The sequence below is a fragment of the Artibeus jamaicensis genome, unplaced genomic scaffold (genome assembly GCF_021234435.1).
Source record: "Artibeus jamaicensis isolate MK-2021 breed Jamaican fruit bat unplaced genomic scaffold, CSHL_Jam_final contig_354, whole genome shotgun sequence".
Lineage (NCBI taxonomy): Eukaryota > Metazoa > Chordata > Mammalia > Chiroptera > Phyllostomidae > Artibeus > Artibeus jamaicensis.
The window spans coordinates 34,829,743-34,851,745 of record NW_026521803.1 but is presented as its reverse complement, the minus strand read 5'-3'; the positions used below and the strand labels follow the sequence as shown (position 1 = coordinate 34,851,745).

The 22,003-nt window shown below is 43.7% G+C and overlaps 2 protein-coding genes across 6 annotated transcripts in view; one reads left to right on the top strand and one right to left on the bottom strand.

Moving 5' to 3' along the window:
* Positions 1 to 10,784, bottom strand: part of WDR7 (WD repeat domain 7) — a 292,206-nt gene extending 281,422 nt beyond the window's left edge. Inside the window, exon 1 of one of the 4 annotated variants that reach the window (XM_053664157.1) lies at positions 10,469 to 10,784. The gene's annotated coding sequence lies outside the window, so the exon portion shown is untranslated. Of the gene's footprint in view, positions 1 to 10,227; positions 10,333 to 10,468 lie in introns of those variants that run through there. The other 3 variants (XM_037151997.2, XM_037151995.2, XM_053664156.1) reach the window with 3 other exon arrangements.
* A 10,911-nt stretch (positions 10,785 to 21,695) lies between these two features.
* Positions 21,696 to 22,003, top strand: part of TXNL1 (thioredoxin like 1) — a 28,872-nt gene continuing 28,564 nt past the window's right edge. The window contains exon 1 of one of the 2 annotated variants that reach the window (XM_053664273.1): positions 21,696 to 21,977. In XM_053664273.1, coding sequence (XP_053520248.1) covers positions 21,880 to 21,977 — 98 coding nt within the window. In that variant the 5' untranslated portion in view covers positions 21,696 to 21,879. The remainder of the gene's footprint in view (positions 21,978 to 22,003) is intronic. The other variant, XM_037151969.2, reaches the window with a different exon arrangement.

Here is a 22,003-nt window from a genome sequence, read left to right as displayed (position 1 = left end):
TGTCATGGTGTCCCACACTGTGTGATTAGGGTAGTGACTACCAGCTATTCTACCATAATATTTTTTCCCCTTTGAAACTATCAGTAACCTATGGAGTGATACCTGATGAGCCCATCCTGTTCTGCAATATCCTATATGATTCAGGAATCCCATGTGGCTTCTAAAAGCTATAAAACGGTTAAGATTGCAAATGATGCTATGAAAAATCTGGCATCAGATCAGTTAATTTCTCTACATTGCTTTTCTTTTTTTGAGCTTGTGTTTTTTTTCCATTACCTTTTAGTCCCCTTATACCCCCTCCCCACAACAACCACCACCCTGTTGTCCATGTCCATGAGTCCTTTTTCTCTTTTGCTCAAGCCCTCCACCCCCACCCTCACCCCCACTAGCTGTCATCCTGCTGTCCATACACTGCTTTTCCCTCAAACGCAAAAGTATTTCTGTCCCAGAACAGAGGCATTTCATAGGAGAGTCAATGTCGTCTTGGTCTGTGCATTTCCTGTGCCCCAGGCAGCTGGCCTCCTGAGACTTGCAGACAGAAACAAATTCAAATTCTCTCTCTTGAGAATAACCACACATGAACAAAAGGAAACCTACAATGCCCATGTACCAATGGGGAATATGAAAAGCAGGGAGTACACACTACAGAGAGAAACATACGTGCCATAGTTGCAATAAAAGAAGAAAAAAATTTAAGGTTTATTCAAACTGTCAGAGGACATTCCAACATCATTTGTCAAAAGAGCATGTTCAAGACAAATTTACAGTAAAATGTGATGAAGTGATCATTATGATTATGATTCTGTGATTATGTTTTTGCTACCACTTTATTGGAGACACGAAAAAAACTGAATCAGATAATAAACACTTTATTGTAATGCAATGAGATAGCTAGGTCATAAAACGTCCTGAAGAAATGGCCGAGCCGCTTCCTCAGAACAAAGCGTTTCTGGGATTAAAGAGTTGGGAGGGACACAACCTTCTGAACTCGGAACTTGTCATTACACTGACAAGATGATACTTTCTTATTTATTTGGTTAAGAAATCTACTCCCAATGAACTTGACATCTTAGGGCTGCTTTGTGAAAGGAAGTCCCAACATTCTGCTTCAGAAGGACATGTGGAAGGAGCAGATGGCAAAAGGAGACGATGCTTATTTCTTACTGCTGAGCCAGCCCCACGCACAGGAAGGCCAGGTTTTGAAGCACTGGAGAGCTAGCTGGTCAAAAAAGAATCACAGTTTTTACAATGAGTCATAGATTTGGGGGCATAATGCATCATGTTTAAAATTTCTGCAGCTGCCATTAGGATATGTGAACGCTTCTTATGCTCTGTCCATCCCCTGCCTCCATTTCAAGGGGTACTGATTAAACTAAAGGCAGACTCTGCCCACTTGGCCCCTACCCTGTAGGGAGAACAGGTCCCAGTCGGTAGAACCAGCTTCGACGTCATCTCCCCACTCACGTGTATTCTCACCTGCATTTCCAGCCATCGCCACTTCTTTCCTTCACTGCTACCAAAACTCTAAACTGAGCACTGACGTTTCTGGTTGTTCATAAAGGAAACCACCCAGAAGAAACAAACATGCTTCCCGCACTGGAAGTTGACTCCGTCACACTATCCCAGGGTCAGCAGGGTGTGCAGGCTGAGCATGAGGATTTGAGAACACGCTGTCTGGGGGAAATCCCAGCTGTAACCTTGAGGAGACATGTAGCCCCTTTCCAAGTCAGAATGTTCTCATTTGTAGCATTCACCTCGCCCTTTACAGAAACTACAGAAAGGTTTCTGCCTGTGAAAAACCGCTGCTGACCAGGCCACCAGTAACCTCCCTGCTCATGAATCCAACGTCAGTCCCAATCCACATCCTCCGGACTCACCAGCAACACTGGGCCGGTTCGTACTCCATCTTCCCCAAAACATTCTTCACCTGGCCCCCCGGTCTTCTCACTTTCCTGCTGTCTCTCTGGCTTTAGTCTGCAGTTTTCTATTTTGGGGGGTGTTTTTTTTACCTTTATATGTTGGACTTCTCTTGTTTGGCAACCGTTCCCCGTCAGTGACCTCACCAAGTCTCAGGGCCTTACGAGCATGTACAAATGTCAATAGATACATCAGCAACCCCCCCCTTTATGGCGTGGGGCTCTCTTCTGAACCCCAAATTTATGTATCCAACCTCTCCATATGGGTGGCTACCAAATTCCTCGAACTTGGCGTGTTCAAAAGTGCGTCCCTGGTCTTCTTCCCCAAAGCAGCTCCTCCCCACAATCTTCGCCATCTCAGTCAACGGCAACTCCATCTCCAGGGCACCACGGGCCAAAACTCTAGAACCATCCTTGATTCTTCTCTCACACATACATTCTACATCCCGATCCACCGGCAAACTCTGCTGGCCATACCTTCAAAGCACACCCAGAGCCCGGTGACTCCTCAACACCGTCACTGCGGCCAGCCCATTCCAAATCCCCAGCTCATCCACAAGGAGCAAGGAGACAGTCTCCTGACTGGCCTCCCTATGTGCACACTTGTCCCCTTACAGTCCCAACATGGCATGAAGAGCGATGCTATTAAAATAAAGTCACACATATCACATAACTTAGAATCTCCCCGTGGCTTCCTGTCCCACTCAGAGCAGAAGGCCAACGCGGCACAACTGCTTTTCTCCGTGGACAAGGCTGTCATTCTCTCCCTTCCTTGCTCTTCTCCGTCCACTGTGAGTCTTTTCTTCCAAGACACCAGGCGGGGTCTCGCTTCAGAACAGCGTCCCCCAGACTGCGTCAATGCACACTCCCTCACCTCCTGCAGGTGTCTGCTAAAACGTCACCTCGCTGAGGCTTTTCCTGACTGTGATAAACTGCAAAACCACCCTGCCAACAGCATTTTATTATATTTCTCCAGAGCACTTACAGTCATTTAACACACAAATCTTTCCTTCTTGTTTGTCTCTGCCACTGTAACGCAAGCTCCACGAAGGCAATGCCGTATGTTTGTTTTGCTCTGTACTGTATTCCCAGGGGCTAGGACTCCTGCCTCAAAAGAGATACCTAAATGTGTGTTGGAAAAAATAAGCAAAGTAATAAATAAAGTATCTCTGCCTTGCTTTAAAAAAAGTGGTATCCATTAGCAAAGTATATCTTGATTTTATATGCTTTGTTTTTCATGGAGAGTTGCTTATCAGTTTTTCTATAATAATAATAACACTTAATGTCTCCTCAATCAAATCTACTAACACACTGTTTTTCCCCATCTGAAGGTGCTGCTGCTATCCCAGTCTCTTTCCTTCAATCTGGGACACACCCACTGCTAGCCAGACCCCAGGATCTCTTGAAGCACACTGGCAGGCATCGTTTACTTTAATTAATCACAGATACACTCAGGAAGTCTTCTTAATGACCCACAAACTTTCTTAAACTCAGTAAAGTGACATTTTATTTGTGTAAATTTTTCACTCCCACTAACTGTGATTTTCACTTCTGCACAATGTTTGAGGTATTCAGGAGAAAAACGAGTGCCTTTAAGGAAGACAGTCCAATAAATAAATAGCTTGAATGTGAGAACAGAAGGTAATCGGCACACTATCACCTGTTGTTGCCGACACGCCTTAGCTGCCAACACGCAGAGCAACACGTGTGTGCTGAACACTAGTAAAATATCTCCAACGAGCTGAAAGTTCATAAACCACAACTGCTAGGCTGAACAGGAGACAGCGGCTAAACCACCACGTATTTCCAGTAATTTTCCATTCCAAAGGAGCCGACAGAACATAAGCCTTAGCACTTCAGAAACTTTCTCCGTCCTGACCTGACTGAGCACCCTAACATTTCATTGTTCCATCATTTATGGCTCCCACATCCTAAGCAACTTTCGGCCAAAATAAATCAACATTTTCATTAAACATCGCCAAAACATTTTGCAAAAGATGTCAAATTTTATTTAAAATAAGTAACATTTTATGAAAATAGAGTACATGTTGTTTAATAGAAAAGAAAAAATTCCACTTGGACAAGACCTTTCTGCACCAGCCATGGTGCAGGGGTTCTCCCAACAGCATCGCTGTGCTCTACTCTGGAAAGTTGCTTCAAGTGTCAGATACGGATCAAGACAAGTGGACCACATGCAAAGAGCTCAGTTTTTAAGTGAACATCACTGCTACAGGGTCTGTAAGGAAGAACATACGACGCCTGCTTATCGACAACAGGGTTTCACTAAGTCACACAGACGCTCTCAGTTGGCTCCGCCTGTGAACAATGCCATGCACACGTCAGATGACCAACTCTCCGTAAAGTGCCGCTGTGAAATGGGCAAAATGGGGCCAGCTTACAAACCTCACCAATCCCACACTCCCATCATCAAGTTTATCTGTCCCAACAAATAAAGTGAGTGTCACAGAGGAATGCAGTAGACGAACCCAGGAATAAAGTCACTACCTAGTTTCAGGCGTAAGTTAACCACAAGCACTAAAATGATTTCACTTGTATGATGAATTTTGATCATTAACTAGTAGGACACACACACAAATATATGTATGTCTATATATTTTTTATATCAGTATATTTATATGTATATATATCAGTATATACATAATGATGTATGTATATGTACAGTATGATACATATTTATATATACATATATAACCAACATTTTCTTCTATCAACAATAACCTACTTTAACATGGTATCAATCCAGAATATTTTTTTTAAGCTATAAAAAAACTTCTTTCTGTTCAGTCATCATGGAAGGCCACCCCAAGCTCTTGGATAGAATGACCTAATATTATAAAGATGTCAATTCTCTTTAAAATAAATCTATAAATTCAATGTATCCCCAGTCAAAGTTCTAGTTTTGTTGTTTTCAAAAACTCTAGCTCTAAAATATGCAGGAAAAAAAAAACCTTAAAAAGGCCAAGCCAACTTGGAAAATGAGCAAAGAATAGAGAACTTGACATACTGATATGTAACATGATTAACAATATTTAACTAGCCACTGGGAAATGCAAATTAGGACCACAATGACCACACATCTAATAGAACAGCTAAAGATTTTTTTAAGTGATAATACTAAACGCTGACAAGGATGCAGAGACTCAGTCTCTCATTTACTGCTGGTGGGAATATAAAATGGTGGAGCTACTCTAGAAAACAGTTTAGCAAAAAACAATTTTCTTCAAAAACTAAACATACCTTTATCATACAACCCATTAATCACATTCATAGGCATGTATGTGGAAAATATGTGACACTTTATATCCACATTAAGAAGTACACAAGAATGTTCATAGCAGCTTTATTTGTAATAGCCAAACACTGGAAATGGCCCCCATGCCCAGGTGAATGGTTAAACAAACTGTGGTACAGGCACGTGTAGAATGGACTACTCCTCGTATTACGCAGCAATTTGAAGGAATCTCAAAAATTGTCTTACCCAACAATTTGAATGCAGCTCCATCTCAAAGAGCCACATGCTGTATAATTCCAGTCATACAGCTTTCTTGTACTGATAAAGTCACAGGGACAGAAAACTGATTAGTGACCAGAGATCAGGGAGAACAGGCCACAGGAGATGGGGGTGACCAGCAGTGGGTAGCAGGACACTCTTTGTGGTGATGGAACAGCTTTATATTTTGATGCTGTGCTGACTACAGGCATCTACACAGATGGTAAAATGGATAGAACCACATACGGGCATTGTATCAACGTCAATTCCTTGATCTTGCTATTGTATCAACACTATAGTTGTATAAAATGTAATCACTGAGGGAAATTGGGTGAGGTTATATAAAATGTAATCATTTGTACTAAAAGACAGGTTAGCAGGGAAATCAGGCCTCTCGGAACTATTTTTGGAACTTCTTGTGACTCTATATTTATTTCAAAATAAAGCTTCAACAAAATAAGTCAGAAGAATTATTCACACAAGAAATAAATTCAAAGCCATAGCATTAAAACATTGTGGTATTAGAGCAAGAGCAAGCAAACAGACCAAAGGAACAGGACACAGGGTTCAGAGTATATATGAGAACTTAATATTCAGTAGGTGTGGCATCGTGGTCTATGGGGAAAGAAGAGATGGGCGCTGGGAAGACTGGCATACTGTATGGAAAATAAACTGGATCTGCACCTTGTGACAAATACGGGATGGGGCAAAAGCAGGTTTCAGTTTGTACAGAAAATAGCATGGTAACTACTAAATGATAATATAAGAATAAACTCTGTGTGTTGTGTACTTACAACTGTACACCTACTTTTTGTCCCACCCTTTACAGTCAGGTGCCCCTTCACAACAGGGATATATTCCGAGAAAGGCATCCTGTGGACCCCAAGAAAGAAGATACCAAGAAGGGTTCCTGGTGGCTGAGTTCAAATTTAAAAAAGAAAAAAAAAAGTCAGAACCTAGCAGCCATTTCTAAACAGAGGTATCTCACATAAACCACACTTTGGGAGAAGCCTGCAGGCTTCTCCTGCTTGCACTGTGCTCCTGCCATCAGAATTAGTCCTTATGAAGGAATTCCTGGAATTGTTTTTCAACTAGTAGGGCTGTCTGATCAGAGCTGTGCAGCTATATCTCCATTAGCAACCTCACTGACCAATCAGAACAGCTCCATTCTGACCAATCAGGAAAGTGCTTTTTGGACCAACCAAGTGCCAAGACTTGGAGTCCTCATTTGCATGAGACCAGACTATCAGGGACCAGGGTCCAGGACTTCTCTCTATAGGTCAGCTAGAGAGAAGGGACTTCCTTCTGGCTTGTAGATTGCACTTTTCTTTTGCACCAAAGACTGAAGACTGTGTTTCCCAGACTGGAGTTGAGATACCAAAAAGGTCTTGTGGGACCATAACAGAATGGGGGCAAAGCAACACAGACCTGAGCAGAGCAGAGCTGCCTTGCGCTGAGGCTGCCTCACAGCCCTGCCGCTTCTTAATCCAGCTGTAACACCAGTGAACTGTTCCACGGCCTTGCTGTATCACAACGGAGCTGTTTCTGCTGAATAAAGTTTCCTTTTTCACTGCACCCAAAAGTGGGGATTCTTGTTGGTATTTAATTGGTGCCAATAACCATGGGTTGACAGTCCTTAGGCAGTTTCATCATTGTGCGTACATCATAGAGTGCACTTACACAAACAGATTGTAGAGCCTACTGCACACACTGGCCATATGGCATAGCTTACTGCTCTGTAGGGAGGAAAAATCATTGGTTGCCCTCTATCTTTCTGGGGTCTTGACTGAGACATCCCTGTACTGAGAGACAGGTTAGCAGGAGAAAAACAAACACTTAATAACACATATACTTCCTGTGTACCTGGGAGAGACTCATGAACACCCAGCAACTCCTCAACATCTTCTGTAGAGATGTGAGTGAGGGTGGGAAGCCGGTTACGGGACGTCAGCAGGAAAACAACAGTAAACGAGGGCAAGGCTGTTCCACGGGTTCACCAGCACTGTCTTCTGCCCTCATGAGAGCGTCTAGAGAGAAGGTCAAGCCCAGCTTCCAGCAAGGAAGAAACCCTTACAAATGTAAATGTCTTTTACAAAGGGTCACTTACACTTGGTTTTCAGAACTTCTTCCCCGTCTGCCACTTCTTGAAAGTAACCAGCCTAAAATAACCCTTATGTCGAAGAGACATATTTAGGGGTGACAAATTCTGTTCCCCTAAGCTCCTAGGCTACAAACCTATACAACATGTTCCTGTAATGAATACTCGAGGCAACAGAAACACAATGGCAAGAATTTATGCAATGTCTTGAACTGTGATGTTATGATGGCTATGACATCATAAGGCATTGGCAATTTTTCAGCCGCACTATAATTGTATGGGACCACCATTCTATACGTGGCCCATTGACTGAAACATCATTTCACAGTGCGTGATGGTAAAAAAAGACACACTCTGGATGAAGTGAAAACCTATAAATTTAAAAGAAAACCATGAAGTACCAAAACCATTTTAGTACATAAAACAGGACAGTAACTTTGTGACATAGGGTTGGGAAACAACTTCTTAAACAAAACCCCCCAAAACACAAATGATAAGTGAATTAAAAAATTGTAATTTGATTATATTGCAATTGAAGATTTGTTTGATGAAGGACATCATGAAAAAAGTTGTAGACAAATGACAGACTCAGAACAGATGTATTTATAATACTTAAAGGACTAGTATTTAGGAAATACAAGGAACTTCTGCAGGTTAACAAGAACAGGACTAAAACCTCAAATATAAATGGGGAAAGGCATAAATGGGCAATTTCATACCAGGGGAAACCTATCAAAGATAAAATGCATGTGGAGAAATGTTCGATTTCATTAGGCACAATGAAATGTAATTTTAAATGAGTTCTTACTTTGTTATCTATGAGGCTGGTGGGGATACAAGGATATAGAAATTCTCGTGAACTGCCTCCTGGCACACAGCTTGTTCTGGACCACAATTTGGAAGTCTTTCAGTAAAATATGTATGTAAATACCCTACGATCCAGAAACCAAATTCCTGGATATGAATCTCAAAGAAAGCATCATAGAGTTCTAAAAGCTATGTTTATCATTGTATTGTCAATAGTGGTAGGAAAATGAAGGTAATGTGGGTACCCACAAATGGTAGAGTAGACATAAAATGTGGTAGATACCTTATGAGATATTGTGCAGCCATGAGAGACACAAATAGGTCTTTAAAGCACAGTAAGGAGATTAAAAATTTTAATGAGACATACAGCATGACATCATCTCCATAAATTAAAAATATGGGCACCCAAAACAATATACATTAATGACACATACAAACAGAAGGACATACATCACACATATTGGAATGGTTGCTTATAGGCTGATAGCCAAGAGAATGAAGTGGGAATTGGAAATAAAAGACAACAAATTAAAAAACAAAACAAAATAGGAGACATTCCTTAACAGCCCAATGATGGTCACTGAAGTAAAAAGGATGAGCTCAATCCTCTGCACCTGAGGTCCAAATCAGACTTCAAGGGCTCACACCAAACACAGAGCACACCGCTAAAGCCAAATGTCATCCTGTCCTCGTCATGACAAAGGCACAAGACCAGCTCACTACTTTGCAAGTTTTCAATGCTAAGACTGTTACAAATGTAAACTACCCCACTTTCTTCACTTCAAAATAGAACTTACATCCAAGATAAAAATAAACTTGTAAGATTCAAGGCTCACCACCTCAAAATTTAAGTTCCCACAGTGATACTGGAATATGGCAAAGCCCAGTTTTGATTTATCTAATTATCAAGATCTTGTAACACTTAGCTATAGGTGGCGATAAGAAATAATATAGTGTATACTCTAATTTTGCTGTTAAGTAGGACTCTGGAGCATTTAAAAAATGAAGATAGACATGTAAACAAATGAATTCTCCACCATAATCTGTAACTGAAGTTAATGAGGCATTTTCTATTTACACTGTTCCACTTTTCCAATTTGAAATGACTATGACCTGTCACTTTGGATGATATCAAGGCAATTTTTGATTCTTCCTACTAATAAAAGCACTCGGACACATTATTTTCATCTTTAAACTCCCCTCTACTCCCTCCTGTCACAACATTTCCAAGTTGTGTGTGTAACAAAATTTCAGAAATGCAGTGAACTTTCATACAACAGCGTTTTGCCATCTCCTCCGTGAAGTCCTAAGCAATTAACATCTGCAAAAGCCATGGCATGTCTTTCTTGGGTCCCAACAACTGTTACTGTGAAAGCCATCAGTAACTCTCACTGAACCCTAAAATCAACAGCATCAACAATACCGCTGCATCCTGCGATATAACTGTAGCAACTGTAACACTGTTGCAAACTGCAAGTGCCTAGCACTTGAGAAACCCACAAAGTGAATCCAAACTTAAAACGTAATTTTAAAATCAGAGGCAAGGCAGGGCTGATTCCAAACATCGCTTCAGAATGTTGGTCCCATTTGTGAAAGGGAATTGCAGGCATCTTCTTAAACCAAGTCCTAGAGCAAAGGGATGAGAACAGGCAGGTGGCTTCTCTAAGATGAAACACTAATAGGCGCCTCCGTACCTTAGGCAAGGGCAAACTAAAGAGCAGTGCCCACAAGTAAGGAGAGACCATATGTACCCCCAAACAAGCACATTACCAGAAAACACTGTCAATAACCACCCACCCATTAGCACTAACCACCCCACCCCGTTTAGACTGCCCTGGAGAGCAGGGCGGTCCCATCTCAAGATCACAGCGTCACCAGAAGCAAATGTCACTTACAAGGCCAGGGAGCCCCCACACCCGCTGCAAGACCCAGGATCCCGGCAAGGGTGCCTCCCTGGGGTCCCGAACCTGCAGGCGCGGCACAGCACTGAGCTTCCAGCAGCAGAGCTCTGACAGCTGGCGCCGCCACCGGAGGGAGCGGGCTGTGACCCTTGACCCCGGGCCCCGTGACCTCCACGTTGTGGGCTCACAACGCCTTGTTGATCCCCCTGGGGAGGCTCGAAAGCCCCTTCCCTACCTGTCACAGCTTCATCTCCTGCGGTGATGTTGTCTGTCGGAGCACAGGTAGACGCCCCGGCAAAGGAGCACAAAGCAAGGACGTATCTAAGGCGACTGTGTATTGGGAAAATGCCGGTGGGAAAACCTTAAGGACCAAAACCCCGGCCCAGCCACCGCTCCCCACCGGAGCTGCAGGGTGAAGCTACTGACACCCCCGCCGCCGCCGCTGCGGTAAATCAGCTGACACCAGCCTCCACTGCCGTGACTTTCGCTGCAACTGTCGCAAAAAATGAGGGGGAGGGAAATGCTCGAGGTTTCCAAGCTCGCCTCGCCTCTGCTGCTACCAGGGAGACAGACCGGAGATAATGGAGTAAACTGTGGGCAAGAGTACACGGTCGCCATCTTGGTTATGGGAAGGCTCGTCTAGGCTCTCTTCTCGCCTCTAATGCCCTTGCTGGGAGGACCGAGGTAGAGGGAAGCATTAAATAGCATGTGTAGGTGTTTGTCCTTTTGACCAGGATGTTGCAAGTTTACTCTTCTGCCCCCGCAACTCGATCCGAGAGCCTGGAAAGTGTCGGCTCTGGAACTTGATTACTCATTTCATTGACTCCCAAATTTAGCAGTTGAAGAAGTGGTCACCCCAGAAGAAGACTCGGCCACTTGACTAGGGGAAGTCTGCCCTTGTGCAACATTCCCGCAGAGCGGAGAGAATGAATGTGCAGCCTGTGTGGGCAGCGAAGATTGGTGGAGCGTGAGCGATGCCTTTGGGGGAGACCCCGGTTCCTCCACCGAACACTGTCAGCGCTGTCTGAGATGTGTTACTTCTTCTCTTCACTCCCCTCAATGTCCCCGTGTGCAAAATAGGCACAGTGACTGCACGGATGTCTGGAGATTAAAGTTGCTCAACAAATGTCAATTACTAACTATGTTGCCTGTCTGCCAAGTATTTGTTGAATGAATAAATGAATGAATGAATGAATGGCCAGCAAGGGAAAACTGGTGCCGTTCTGCTGGGAAATGGTTGTGTGAAAAAGATAGAAAATATTTTCATTCTGCGGCTTTGTTTTTCCTTTACAATCACATCCATGGGTTTGTAGGACACGTAAGAATTCTATTGTGGCTCTCAAAAGTTTCTGTGTATTAGAGTCAGCTGGGGAAGTTGTTAAAATGAAGTTTCTGATCCAATAGGTTGGGAAACTTCAGTAGATTCAGTGGGGTCTGAGATTCCCCATTTCTAACAAGCTTCCAGGTAATGCACATTACTGCTGGCCCTTGGACCACACCTTGGGTAGCAAAACACTATTGGACAAGCCTGAAGCAGCGGGTAGAGGATTAGAACAGAGCAGAAACAACTACTTTAGGCAGGATAATGTCCTTGCTAATTTGAAAAAGGACAGGGAAGTATTGGTTTGGACAAAAGACTTCAATTTACTATGCAACAGTTTGGTATTGAAGGTGCAATTTATCAGTCCTGAAAATGGCAAACTTTCGCTCCCCTCCTGCCCAGCTCAGAAGCCATCCCCCAGCTTCTCACTGCGCTCCCATCAATGTCCTGGGTGGCATGCCCCCTCTTCTTTCACTAGTCCATTCGGCATCCCTTAGGCCTTCTGGCATTCCTCATTTGCTCTATCTGTTCATTTGTCATGAGCAGCTCTGCTTGCCACCATAATGAGAAAAACTAAAAATATTGACCACCAAAGCCAATGGAATACTTTAAAATCAATAATTCTGAAATTGTTTCATACCGTTAGTTGAATTTCTATGGTTTTCTTTGACTTTTGACTAACTACCTGCCTTTACAATCATGTGAATTAGGGTGGGTGGGGGTGCGGGGAGAAGCAGGCAAATGATGTTAAACAGAAGAAACAAATCCCTTCACCTGATGGATTCAGCATACTCATCCCATCTGTTGTGATGATGGCTGCATTGAAGACATTAAATTCATGATCTTTATAAGTACCTTTTGGAAACAGAATGCTTACCACAGAATAGTCTTTGGTTACATTAACACTTGTTTGGCTTGTAAATGACATCTATAAGATGTCTTTCCTAGATAAAGTTGACTCTTGTGTTAAATAGATATTAATCAGACATTTACTGTGTTTCAATACAATCCTAAAGATACAAAGTTTAATAGGAACATTAATGAGAAGCTTTCAGACTGTTAACACTCTGAGCCCTCTTTGCCAAGTTTGCAAAGTGTATTGCATACTTTTCTCCACAATATCACCAGCTCTCTCTCTTTTTAAAAATTTATTTATATTGGACAGGGGTAAAGGAAATGAGAAAAAGAGAGGGAGAGAATCATCAATGTATGGTTGCCTCTGGCATACCCCCTACTGAAGATCTGACCTGGCCCACAACACAGGCGTGTGCCCTGACTGGGAATCAAACCAGCAACCCTTCGGTTGCACTGAACCACACCAACCAGGGCGATGTTGCCAGATCTTATTGTTTGTTAATTTGTTTACGATGGCCATTCTAACTGGTGTGAAGTGGTACCTCGCTGTGGTTTTCATTTGCATCTCTCTGATGGCTAGTGATGCTGAGCATCCTTCCTGGGTCCTCTGTACGTCCCCCTTGGAGAAGTGTCTATTCAGGTCCTTTGCTGATTTATTAATTGGGTTGTCTTCCTGGAGTTGAGTCATGTGAGTTTCTTATATATTTTGGATATCAAACCCTTGTCCGAGGTATCATTGGGAAATACATTTTCCCACATGGTTGGTGCCCTTTTCATTTCACTGACGCATTTCACTCTGTCTTCAGAACTTAGTTTCGATTATCCTACCACACACCAAAACTTCCTGGACTTCCTAAATTCCAAGTTAGTTCTCCAAAAGGCAAAAAAAATTGTTCCTCCGTTTTACAAATTTCAAAAAAGCAAGATTATTGTGCTGCCCAGTGGTCTGTCAGTGACCTCATTATTACCATCGTTTTCAGGTTGTTTCATGTGTGCAGCTATTTTTTCCTCATTTAAGTTGTGTCTGTGGTTTGCTGCTCCCCACAGTGACTAGTACGTTGCTCGCTCCGTCCTTTTCTTAGTGCTCCCCCTGAAAGTCATGTCGTGGTAGGGGGCTTCATGTCAGCGTCCCCCTCCCCCCGGGGGACCGGATAAAAGAGTCCTCACTTTATCCGGATGGAGAAGAATGGTTTAGTACATGTTCTCTGTATGGTTTCGTATGATTAAAACTATGTGAGTTTCCCTTTGCACTTTCTCACATGACATGAACAGCAATTGTTTCAAGACTTCTCTTTCCTGTCTCATGACTTCCATTAAATCAAACCATTTCTTTTTAAGTAATAGGGTGTCTTTTTAAAGAAATATCTCTGTTTGCTCCATATTCATGCTTTGTAAGGAGAAGTGAAGGAGATAAGATTGGGGTGCTCAAGCTCCTCACAAATGAGGGTTTGAGGGCCCCTCCCCAAGCTACCGAGATCAGTGAGGGGAAATTAGGACAGTAAAGGAGAAGGGGGTCAGTTTCCCTTGTGGCCTTGTCACCAGGGACTGTAGTTTGTCCCGTGAACCTCCCTCTTCTCGTTCCTATCAGGATGAGAGGGCCACCCGAGTCGTGGAAGAGCTGCTCCTTAAACCGCGTCTGTCTACAAGAGGATCCACGTGCTCCACACTGTGGACTGTGGACGCCTCGAAGGTGCACTATCCAGTTCCCCGCGAGGACGAAACCACGCCCCAGCTCCCTGGAGAGGATTCTGCGCACTGCTGCTGCCGTCGGCTTCCTCAGGGTCCCTCAGCTTCCCAGCCGGGGTTGCCTGTTCTCGGCACAGCCCCGACGAATGCCTGAGCAAGGTGGAGTTAGTTAGGTGCGCCCTCTTCTTGGCGAGTCCCCCAGTGGATGATCCCCAAGATGGGGTGCCCTTCTTCTCCCCCTGCCTCCTTTTCTTCTTCATCTTCTTCTTTCTTCTCTCTTCCTCCATCTGCTATTCTGACCACTTGAATTTTTCAAATAAAAACATTTTAAAAAGCAATAAAGATTAAACAAAGTTTTAATAAAAGGGGTAGAAGAAATACATAGCAACCGATGCAGTGTATATACCTTATTTTTACATTGATTCAAATAAGTTACAAAATAAACTTGGAGAAAAACTGGAAATTTTAACATTGAATGGATATTTGATAATGCTTAGGAAGCATTGTTAACATTTTAGGTGTGGTATTTTAGGTGTTAACCTTTCAGGTTAACCATTTAGGTGTTAACATTTTAGGTGTGGTATATACAATGATATTTTGGTTAGATTTTAGAAAAGTGAATCCTTAGCTTCTAGACGTGCAAGCTGAAATGTTCACAGGTGAAACTATAGGACGCCTGGCATTGGCTCCACAATCCTCTGGGGTGGCAGGGGCAGTGGCTCTGAGCACTTCAACTTCCCTTCTCATGAAATAGTTCAGCACTTTCTTTTGCTTGTCCCAGATTTAATTCTCCGAGGTGGAAGCCATCATCTATTTAACATCCAGTGTTGGATGCTGTGCTGACCCAGGCAGGCAGGTACGCACACAGTGGGTTCTGTGGTCCAGTCACGCACAGTCTGGCAGGGAGACGGTGACATCACCGTGAGCACAGCACTGTGAGGGGTGATGTGGGTGGTACTTGCTGCCACTCACAGTGGGTCTGATCCTCCCACTTTCTTTTTATTTTAATACGCTGAATCTTGGTGGGAAACACTGTTTTTGACATCATATACTTAAACACTCCCTTGCTGGATGGAATTCACTAACACACATTTTATTTTTACTGAATGTCCTTAATGCCTGGCCCTCAGAAGTACTCAAAGTATGCAGATATTGCTACTGGGGAGAATGGGAGAATGGACGGACTGGGGTGTGTGTGTGTGTGTGTGTGTGTGTGTATACTGGAGGGCATGTCTGAGAGAGGGACTCAAATGCAGTGAAAGCCTCTCTTAAGAGTTTCACCATTTCTTCCCTATCTTACATTCTACTCTGACAATATCTGCTATAGCACCACACCCAAGAGAGAGCTCTCTTTACAAGTGATTAAATGAAGACACAGTTATATGTAGTTATGTGCAGTTTTTCAGTTCTGAAGTATTAACTCCAACCCCCAACACACTCTTAAAAAAAGTGAAATATGGCCCTGGCTGGTGTAGCTCAGTGGATTGAGCACAGGCCTGCGAACCAGAGTATCACAGTTCGATTCCCAGTCGGGGCACACGCCTGGGTTGCAGGCCAGTTCCCAGCAGGGGACACATGAGAGGCAACCATACACTGATATTTCTCTCCTACTCTTTCTCCTTCCCTTCCCCTCTCTTGAAAAATAAATAAATAAATAAATAAATAAATAAATAAATAAATAAATAAATAAATGTGAAATATGGATTTTTCAGAGGCGGAGGCAATGGAAATACTTGTCTAAATATCTAGCTTTCTTAACAGAAACTCTAGGAAGTTTAATGAATTCTGAACCTCAGATAAGAATTTCAGAAGAATAAACTATTTTACATTTCTGGAAAACACCCAAAATCTGACTCTTAGAATTGTCAGCAAGGTTCTTCAGTATTTTCCAGGAGAAAAAAGAAATGATGAGAGTGATACATCATTCTATGACTTCCTAGGAAACCTTCTACCAAAGACACTCCTACTGTCCAAAACCAAGGAATACATAGTGTTATTGGGACAAATGGTCCATCTGGTGACTTACTGGCATTATTTAAAGAAGCACTTGCTTGATATCTAAGGGGAAATCACACCCCTCTGATTGAAGAGATATTGCGCCATCTAGGGACAACTGTGGGAAATGCTGTTCAATTTTCAAATCCAGTAGCATTATTGCTAAACAGAGTTTGGAAATTATGAAGCGTGAGTTCTTTTCTACTTAATATTTATATTACACAAATTACATGTTTTCTCCTTTAAACTTAAATATAAGGCAAAGGTTATCAACCAAAATAAATTACCCAGTTGATAAGCAGAGTTAAATTGGTATAAAATATTCTAAGTTCTCTACTTCTTCAGAAATAAGTTACAAAGGCGTTATTAAGTAACAATTGTTTGTGGGTGTGCATGTACGCACACACACCAGGGCGCAGCCAAATGAAACATAAATGTAGGCTGAATCAGCTCAGGCTGCAGTTTCTGGTGTCTGCCTTGAGGAAAGGGATTACAGTCACAGACATACTACCTTGAATAAACACACAGTGGGGGGGGGGGAGTTCCCCTGCACCAGAAATAGATTCCTTGGTAGAGAGGTGAAAGCAAAAGAGAGCCTGAGGTCTTGGTTCCTTGAAGTGGAGGGAAGAAATGTCAGACTAGTGCATCTAGGCAGATGGGTCCCTAGGCAACCGCAAAGAGGCCCAGCCCCTGAAGTAGTCACAGGAAGCAGAGAGGGATCTGTTGGGAACAGCCCTGCCTGGTTTCAGAAGCTGTAAACCCCCCACCCACCCCCGTGGCTAAGGCTGAGTAAGTGACCTTGGAGACAATAAGCCACTAAGGAGACAAAGCTTATCTCCCTATCAGGGGTGGCATCTCTGACCACTTTACTTGTCCCCAAGCAGATGATGAGTTAGCCAATGATGGGTAAGATTCCTCTCAAGGGAGGCAGGACCTAAGGTAGGCATGGTCACAAAGGAGCCCTCAGGGAAGAACTTGGGGAGATATAGAAAAAGGGGGTGATGGACCCTCACCCCTCAGCTTTGACATAGCCTGAGTCCTCATTCTGCCTGCAAGAAGTCTCCTAGTCTCTTGGCTGCCTTACTCGCGCCCCCAATGCCTGAGGGTGATGCAGCCCGGGGCAGAAACGGAACTTCCTTGAGGCAATCAGGCCTAAGAAAGAATGCATAAAATCCAGTGAAACCTGCTTTGATAAGAATGCCCTCAATTTTCTGATAAGGGTCCAAGCCTGAAATCAGTTTGTTTCCCAAAGTTTTATAGCTCTTTAGCTAACTGACCCAGATTCAGAATAAGCCCTCATAGTTCTTTGTATGTTATCTATTGTTTGATCCTTACTGCCTGACAATGATTGATGAGCTTTACCTGTATTCCTGTGCAAATTGAACCCAATAAGAGCTCATTGAGGAAAAGGCTCCTGGCCCTTCCCCTTTGAAAGTTCAGCCTGCTTTCCTCCCCAAGCAGATCACGTCTTGGTAGACTTATTCTCATCTGTGGTGGATGGTGGGTGGGTTGGGGGAGGATCTGCAGGCAAAGCTCCCCCACAGGGATCCACTTGTAAAGGGTAGGTGTAGACAGAGACACCCAGGGATTTGCACTCCAAAGCCCACTGCACTCTGAACCCAGAAACTTGATACAGTTTCTGAGGCAGACAGAGTGGACATGAGGTTAAGTTTTTATTGTAGTTGGATGTAGCAGGAGGGTGGGGATTCAGAATCAAAATGAGATTGACTTATGATGCAAAATAATATTTTTTGTACATCTGATTTTGTGGTCTGAGATTCACACTCATTATGCTTCCTAGTCATTCATTTATTCAACCAATGCTTATTTTGTACCTACTATGTGCAAACGACAATGGGAGAGAAAAAAGCCACATATGACATATCTCCAACATATCTGTTTGTAAAATCCTCAGCATGAACCCATGGCAGCTATATGTCACAATAGAAAGTCCTCCTCTCTTTATTGGCTGAACTTGGTAAGAATGGGTGAGTCTGAAATAAATTACCTGCTTAATGACTTAAAAGAAAAGTAGGGTGCACTTCTGTGAAGTGAGGAAATTTATTCATTTTCTGTTTATATTTATCTATACCTGAATATTAGAGCATTGTCTTTTTTTTTATTATGCCATTACAGCTATTCTATTTCTTCCCCTTCATTCCCCTCCACCCTGCATACCCCTCCTCCACCACTCCCCCCCTCTAGTTTATGACCACATGTCTCAAGTTCTTTAAGTTCTATATTTCCCCTACTATTCTTACCCCCCCCATCTATTTTCTATCTACGGTCTAGAGCATTGTCTTTCATAAAAAATTCTTTGCTCATTCCTGATGAAAATTTTCTCTCCTTTTCCTAAACTACTGTGGTATGCTACCTATATTTCTGCTATCCATTTGCCACATTTTAACTCATATAATTAACTTTTGCAGAAGTGTTGTATCTCCCTTTTAATATCCCTGGAGAAGTGGTGTTTCAAAGCATTATCACAGTTCCTTGTACATAAGTGCACATAAATAGCACTGAAACATAACAGCAAGCAAGTTATCACCAAATAATGCTTCTCAAAATATGGACCGCTTGCATCAGCTACTCCAGGTGCTTGTGAAAATTTAGATTTCTGGGCCATCCTCCGGCTCTACTGAATCAGAACCTCTGGGTGTGAAGTCAAGCACCCACGTTTCAATGAACTCACCACAGTTCAAGAACTATGAACTTCAGGGACCGATGGTTACAGTAAAGTGTGAGATGGCAGACAGGCTCATCTTGAGTGCTGACTGGTTGTGGGTGCTGCCGAATGGAATTCTCAGGCTGAGTCTAGACAGACTCTGGGAACCGATCGCACAGAATAGTGATGTTTGTCACAGCCACTAGAGGAATGGGGAGGGGCAGTTGATGTGCAGCAGCTGGGCATTTCTGAATGTTGGTCTCAGAAATGGAGAGAGCGTACCATCCATCTTAAGAATAATCACAAGTTATCCTTGTAGAGGTGTTAGGCGCAGGGTGTCAAACTCATTTTAGCCCCATGGTTGTCTTCAAAGGAGTGGATGTAGGTTTAGGACTGTAGAAATGTAACTACTGCTCACCAGTTAAGTGAGAGCTCGGCGCTGCTGCAGGTTAGAAATAAGGTGCGAGGTCGGATAAAACAAGAGTTGGGCCCGCAGGCCTTGTGTTTGCCACCTGTGTGTTAGGGTCTGTACGTTTTTTCCTAAAATTTTTATGACAATTCCAGGAAATGGAGTTTTTTGGATGGCTTATACAAATCTAGAAGGAAAAAAAAAAAGCCTATCTAAGGGTTCCAGCTTCCACATACCTCTGCTTCCTCTGGGATATCCTAGATCTGGGATTTTGGAGGCTAGTGTTTCTGCTGATTATGTGCAACGTGCTACCCACTGCGGGAGTGATCCTACTTCCAGGTCTGCAGGGACAAGGGAAGACAGTGGTTCTAGGAACCTGAAGGTTAATGATACAAAGAGTCGCTGGACAGGAGTGGTGGCCTCTGGTAGACACAATCTGTGGCAACACAGTGGGTGGGAGCTGACAGAATTAGTAACTGGATCTCACTCTCTTGTACCCTTCAACCTCCCAAAAGAATCTCCAACAAGGCATCCTATTGATCTAGTCCTTATGGGTCAGCTCTCTGGAACTAAAAGCAGGGTGAAGAAAGGTTGAGAGTGGATGGGAAGGGACACATGGAAAATAAATAACAAAATTGCCCAGTCAGGTCTAATTTTTTCTAATGCTTCTTTTGTATCTCGCTCCTCAGGAATCTACAGATTTCTAAAGTCTTGCTTTCACAATCCCCTCTGAATATTTACTATAGTTATCTCCATAGATACTGTTTCTGTTTGTTTTTAAGGCAAAACTGGGAGAACCATTAGGAATAATAATAATCCATCTGCTACAACGTACTGAGTTGTGAGCCCCACAAACTCATTGTTTGAAGTCCTAAAGCCATCACATTGTGCTGGTATCACATGAGAAAGGAATGTTAATTACTGTGGCTCTGCTGTGGCTCGCTTGTTAGGAACAGTTATTTTATGTTTCTGGAGCACCCTTAGCCTTGTCTTTTCATACTTCTTGGGCTTCAATTATTCCCCAGACTCATGACTGTCAAAGCTATAATTGTAACGCACTCCTTTTTCTTTAGTTTTAGACTCCTCTTTGCTACTATCTACTGTATACTCACCTGGATGTCCCACATGCATCATAACTCAGTAAAGAGCCACACATTGAAATATTTGTGTTACTCTAGACTCCCTCCTGTCATCTCACTAAACTGGTCCAAACTGGTCACTAACGCTCGTGGCTTTAATCTTCTCATTGTTTCTCAAACATATTATTCCCTCTTCATTTCCAATGCAGCTGCTCCCAGCCCAGTGCCTGGATTACTACAGTAATCTCCTAAACCGAATCTCATCACCTCCCATCCTCCCTACTGCTACCTTAGGGTCTTGTAACCACAAAATTGCCCTGCAGTGATTACTCCATTGCCTTTAGGTTAAAATGCAAATTTCTTAACGAGTCAAGATTTGACTGCCACCTTCAATTTCATCTCCCCAGCTAAGGCTAAAAGCAAATCATTTGACTTGTCAGTCTGGTATTTAAAAGGGCTTGCTGGTGTTAGGCTGCCTTAACTTGAATTAAAGCTTGACTTCTCTCTTAGGTGTGCCAAATAGGTGTGTAAACTTAACTGGGTGTCTAAACATGAATAACAGAATCTACTTCACAGGGTTATTGTAAGGATTAAGAGAGCTAATACACACAACGAGCTTGTATCTTAACTGACACATAATTTGTTAAATACTAGCTATTATTGTTATCATTGGCCCTCTCGACCCATGCATTAGCACTCCTGGTCCCTCTGCCTGAAATACCCGTCATCTCTCAGCATCTGGCTATCCTTTTCTTTTTTGTCAATACTCGGTGCAGGCGCCCCGTCTCCCAGCATGTTTACCCTGCCCCCATCCTCCTTTTTCATTGGTCCCCACCGTTTTCTTTGCAAACTTCTTTATCACTGTAACCACCGTTTGCGTCTACCACTAAACTTTAAGTCCATAAAGGAGGAACGGTATTTTTTCTTCTTTCTTTTTTAAACATAACTTAAGGACAAGCAAATAACCTTTTTTTCCCCCTGTGTAACTGCAGAGAACAACCAGGTACTATGAGACCCGTGAATCACTGTTCCTAAAATCTACTTTGTCTAGTGCGGCCACTTGCCAAGAATATGGGACAAGACTACCCACATAGTACTTCTGGGGTGAGGGTGCTGGCGATACTTAAAACAAGAACCCGGAGAAGAAGGAACTCCCTCCCCACTTTCCTACCCCAAGAAACTCCTTGGTAAAAGCTCCGGGTCTTGCAACCGCGGAGGAATACACGACCCACCCTCACGCACTCCACACCTGAGCGTGTGACTGCTACTAGTTGCGCCTGCGCCAGTCTAGAGCGCTGGGCTCCTCTGTTGAATGGGGCCATGGCTTACGTTTTCTGATTGGGCGATGGGAGCCAAAACTGACGGCGCGGAAATGACGTCAAGCGGCGCAGGCGCCCTTGGCCCTGCAGCGCGGTGGCTGCTGGGGGCTGCGCGCCGTATCTTCTCTCGCCGCTTCCTCCCCCGCCCCGGCCCCGCCCCCTCGCCGCTCCGCTCCCTGGCGTGACTCGGCACTGTGATCCCCGGGAGAAGCTTCGTGGTCGCTACCGCTGTCCAGGCCCCGACCTTCCTCTCCCGGGTCGGCGTCTTCAGTTTCGAAGCCCCTGGTGTCGCAGCCTCCTTTGCAGGCCCTCTGAGAATGGTGGGAGTGAAGCCGGTCGGGAGCGACCCGGATTTCCAGCCGGAGCTAAGCGGCGCGGGCTCCAGGCTCGCCGTGGTCAAGTTCACCATGCGAGGGTGAGGCCGGGCCCGAGCCCTGTGGC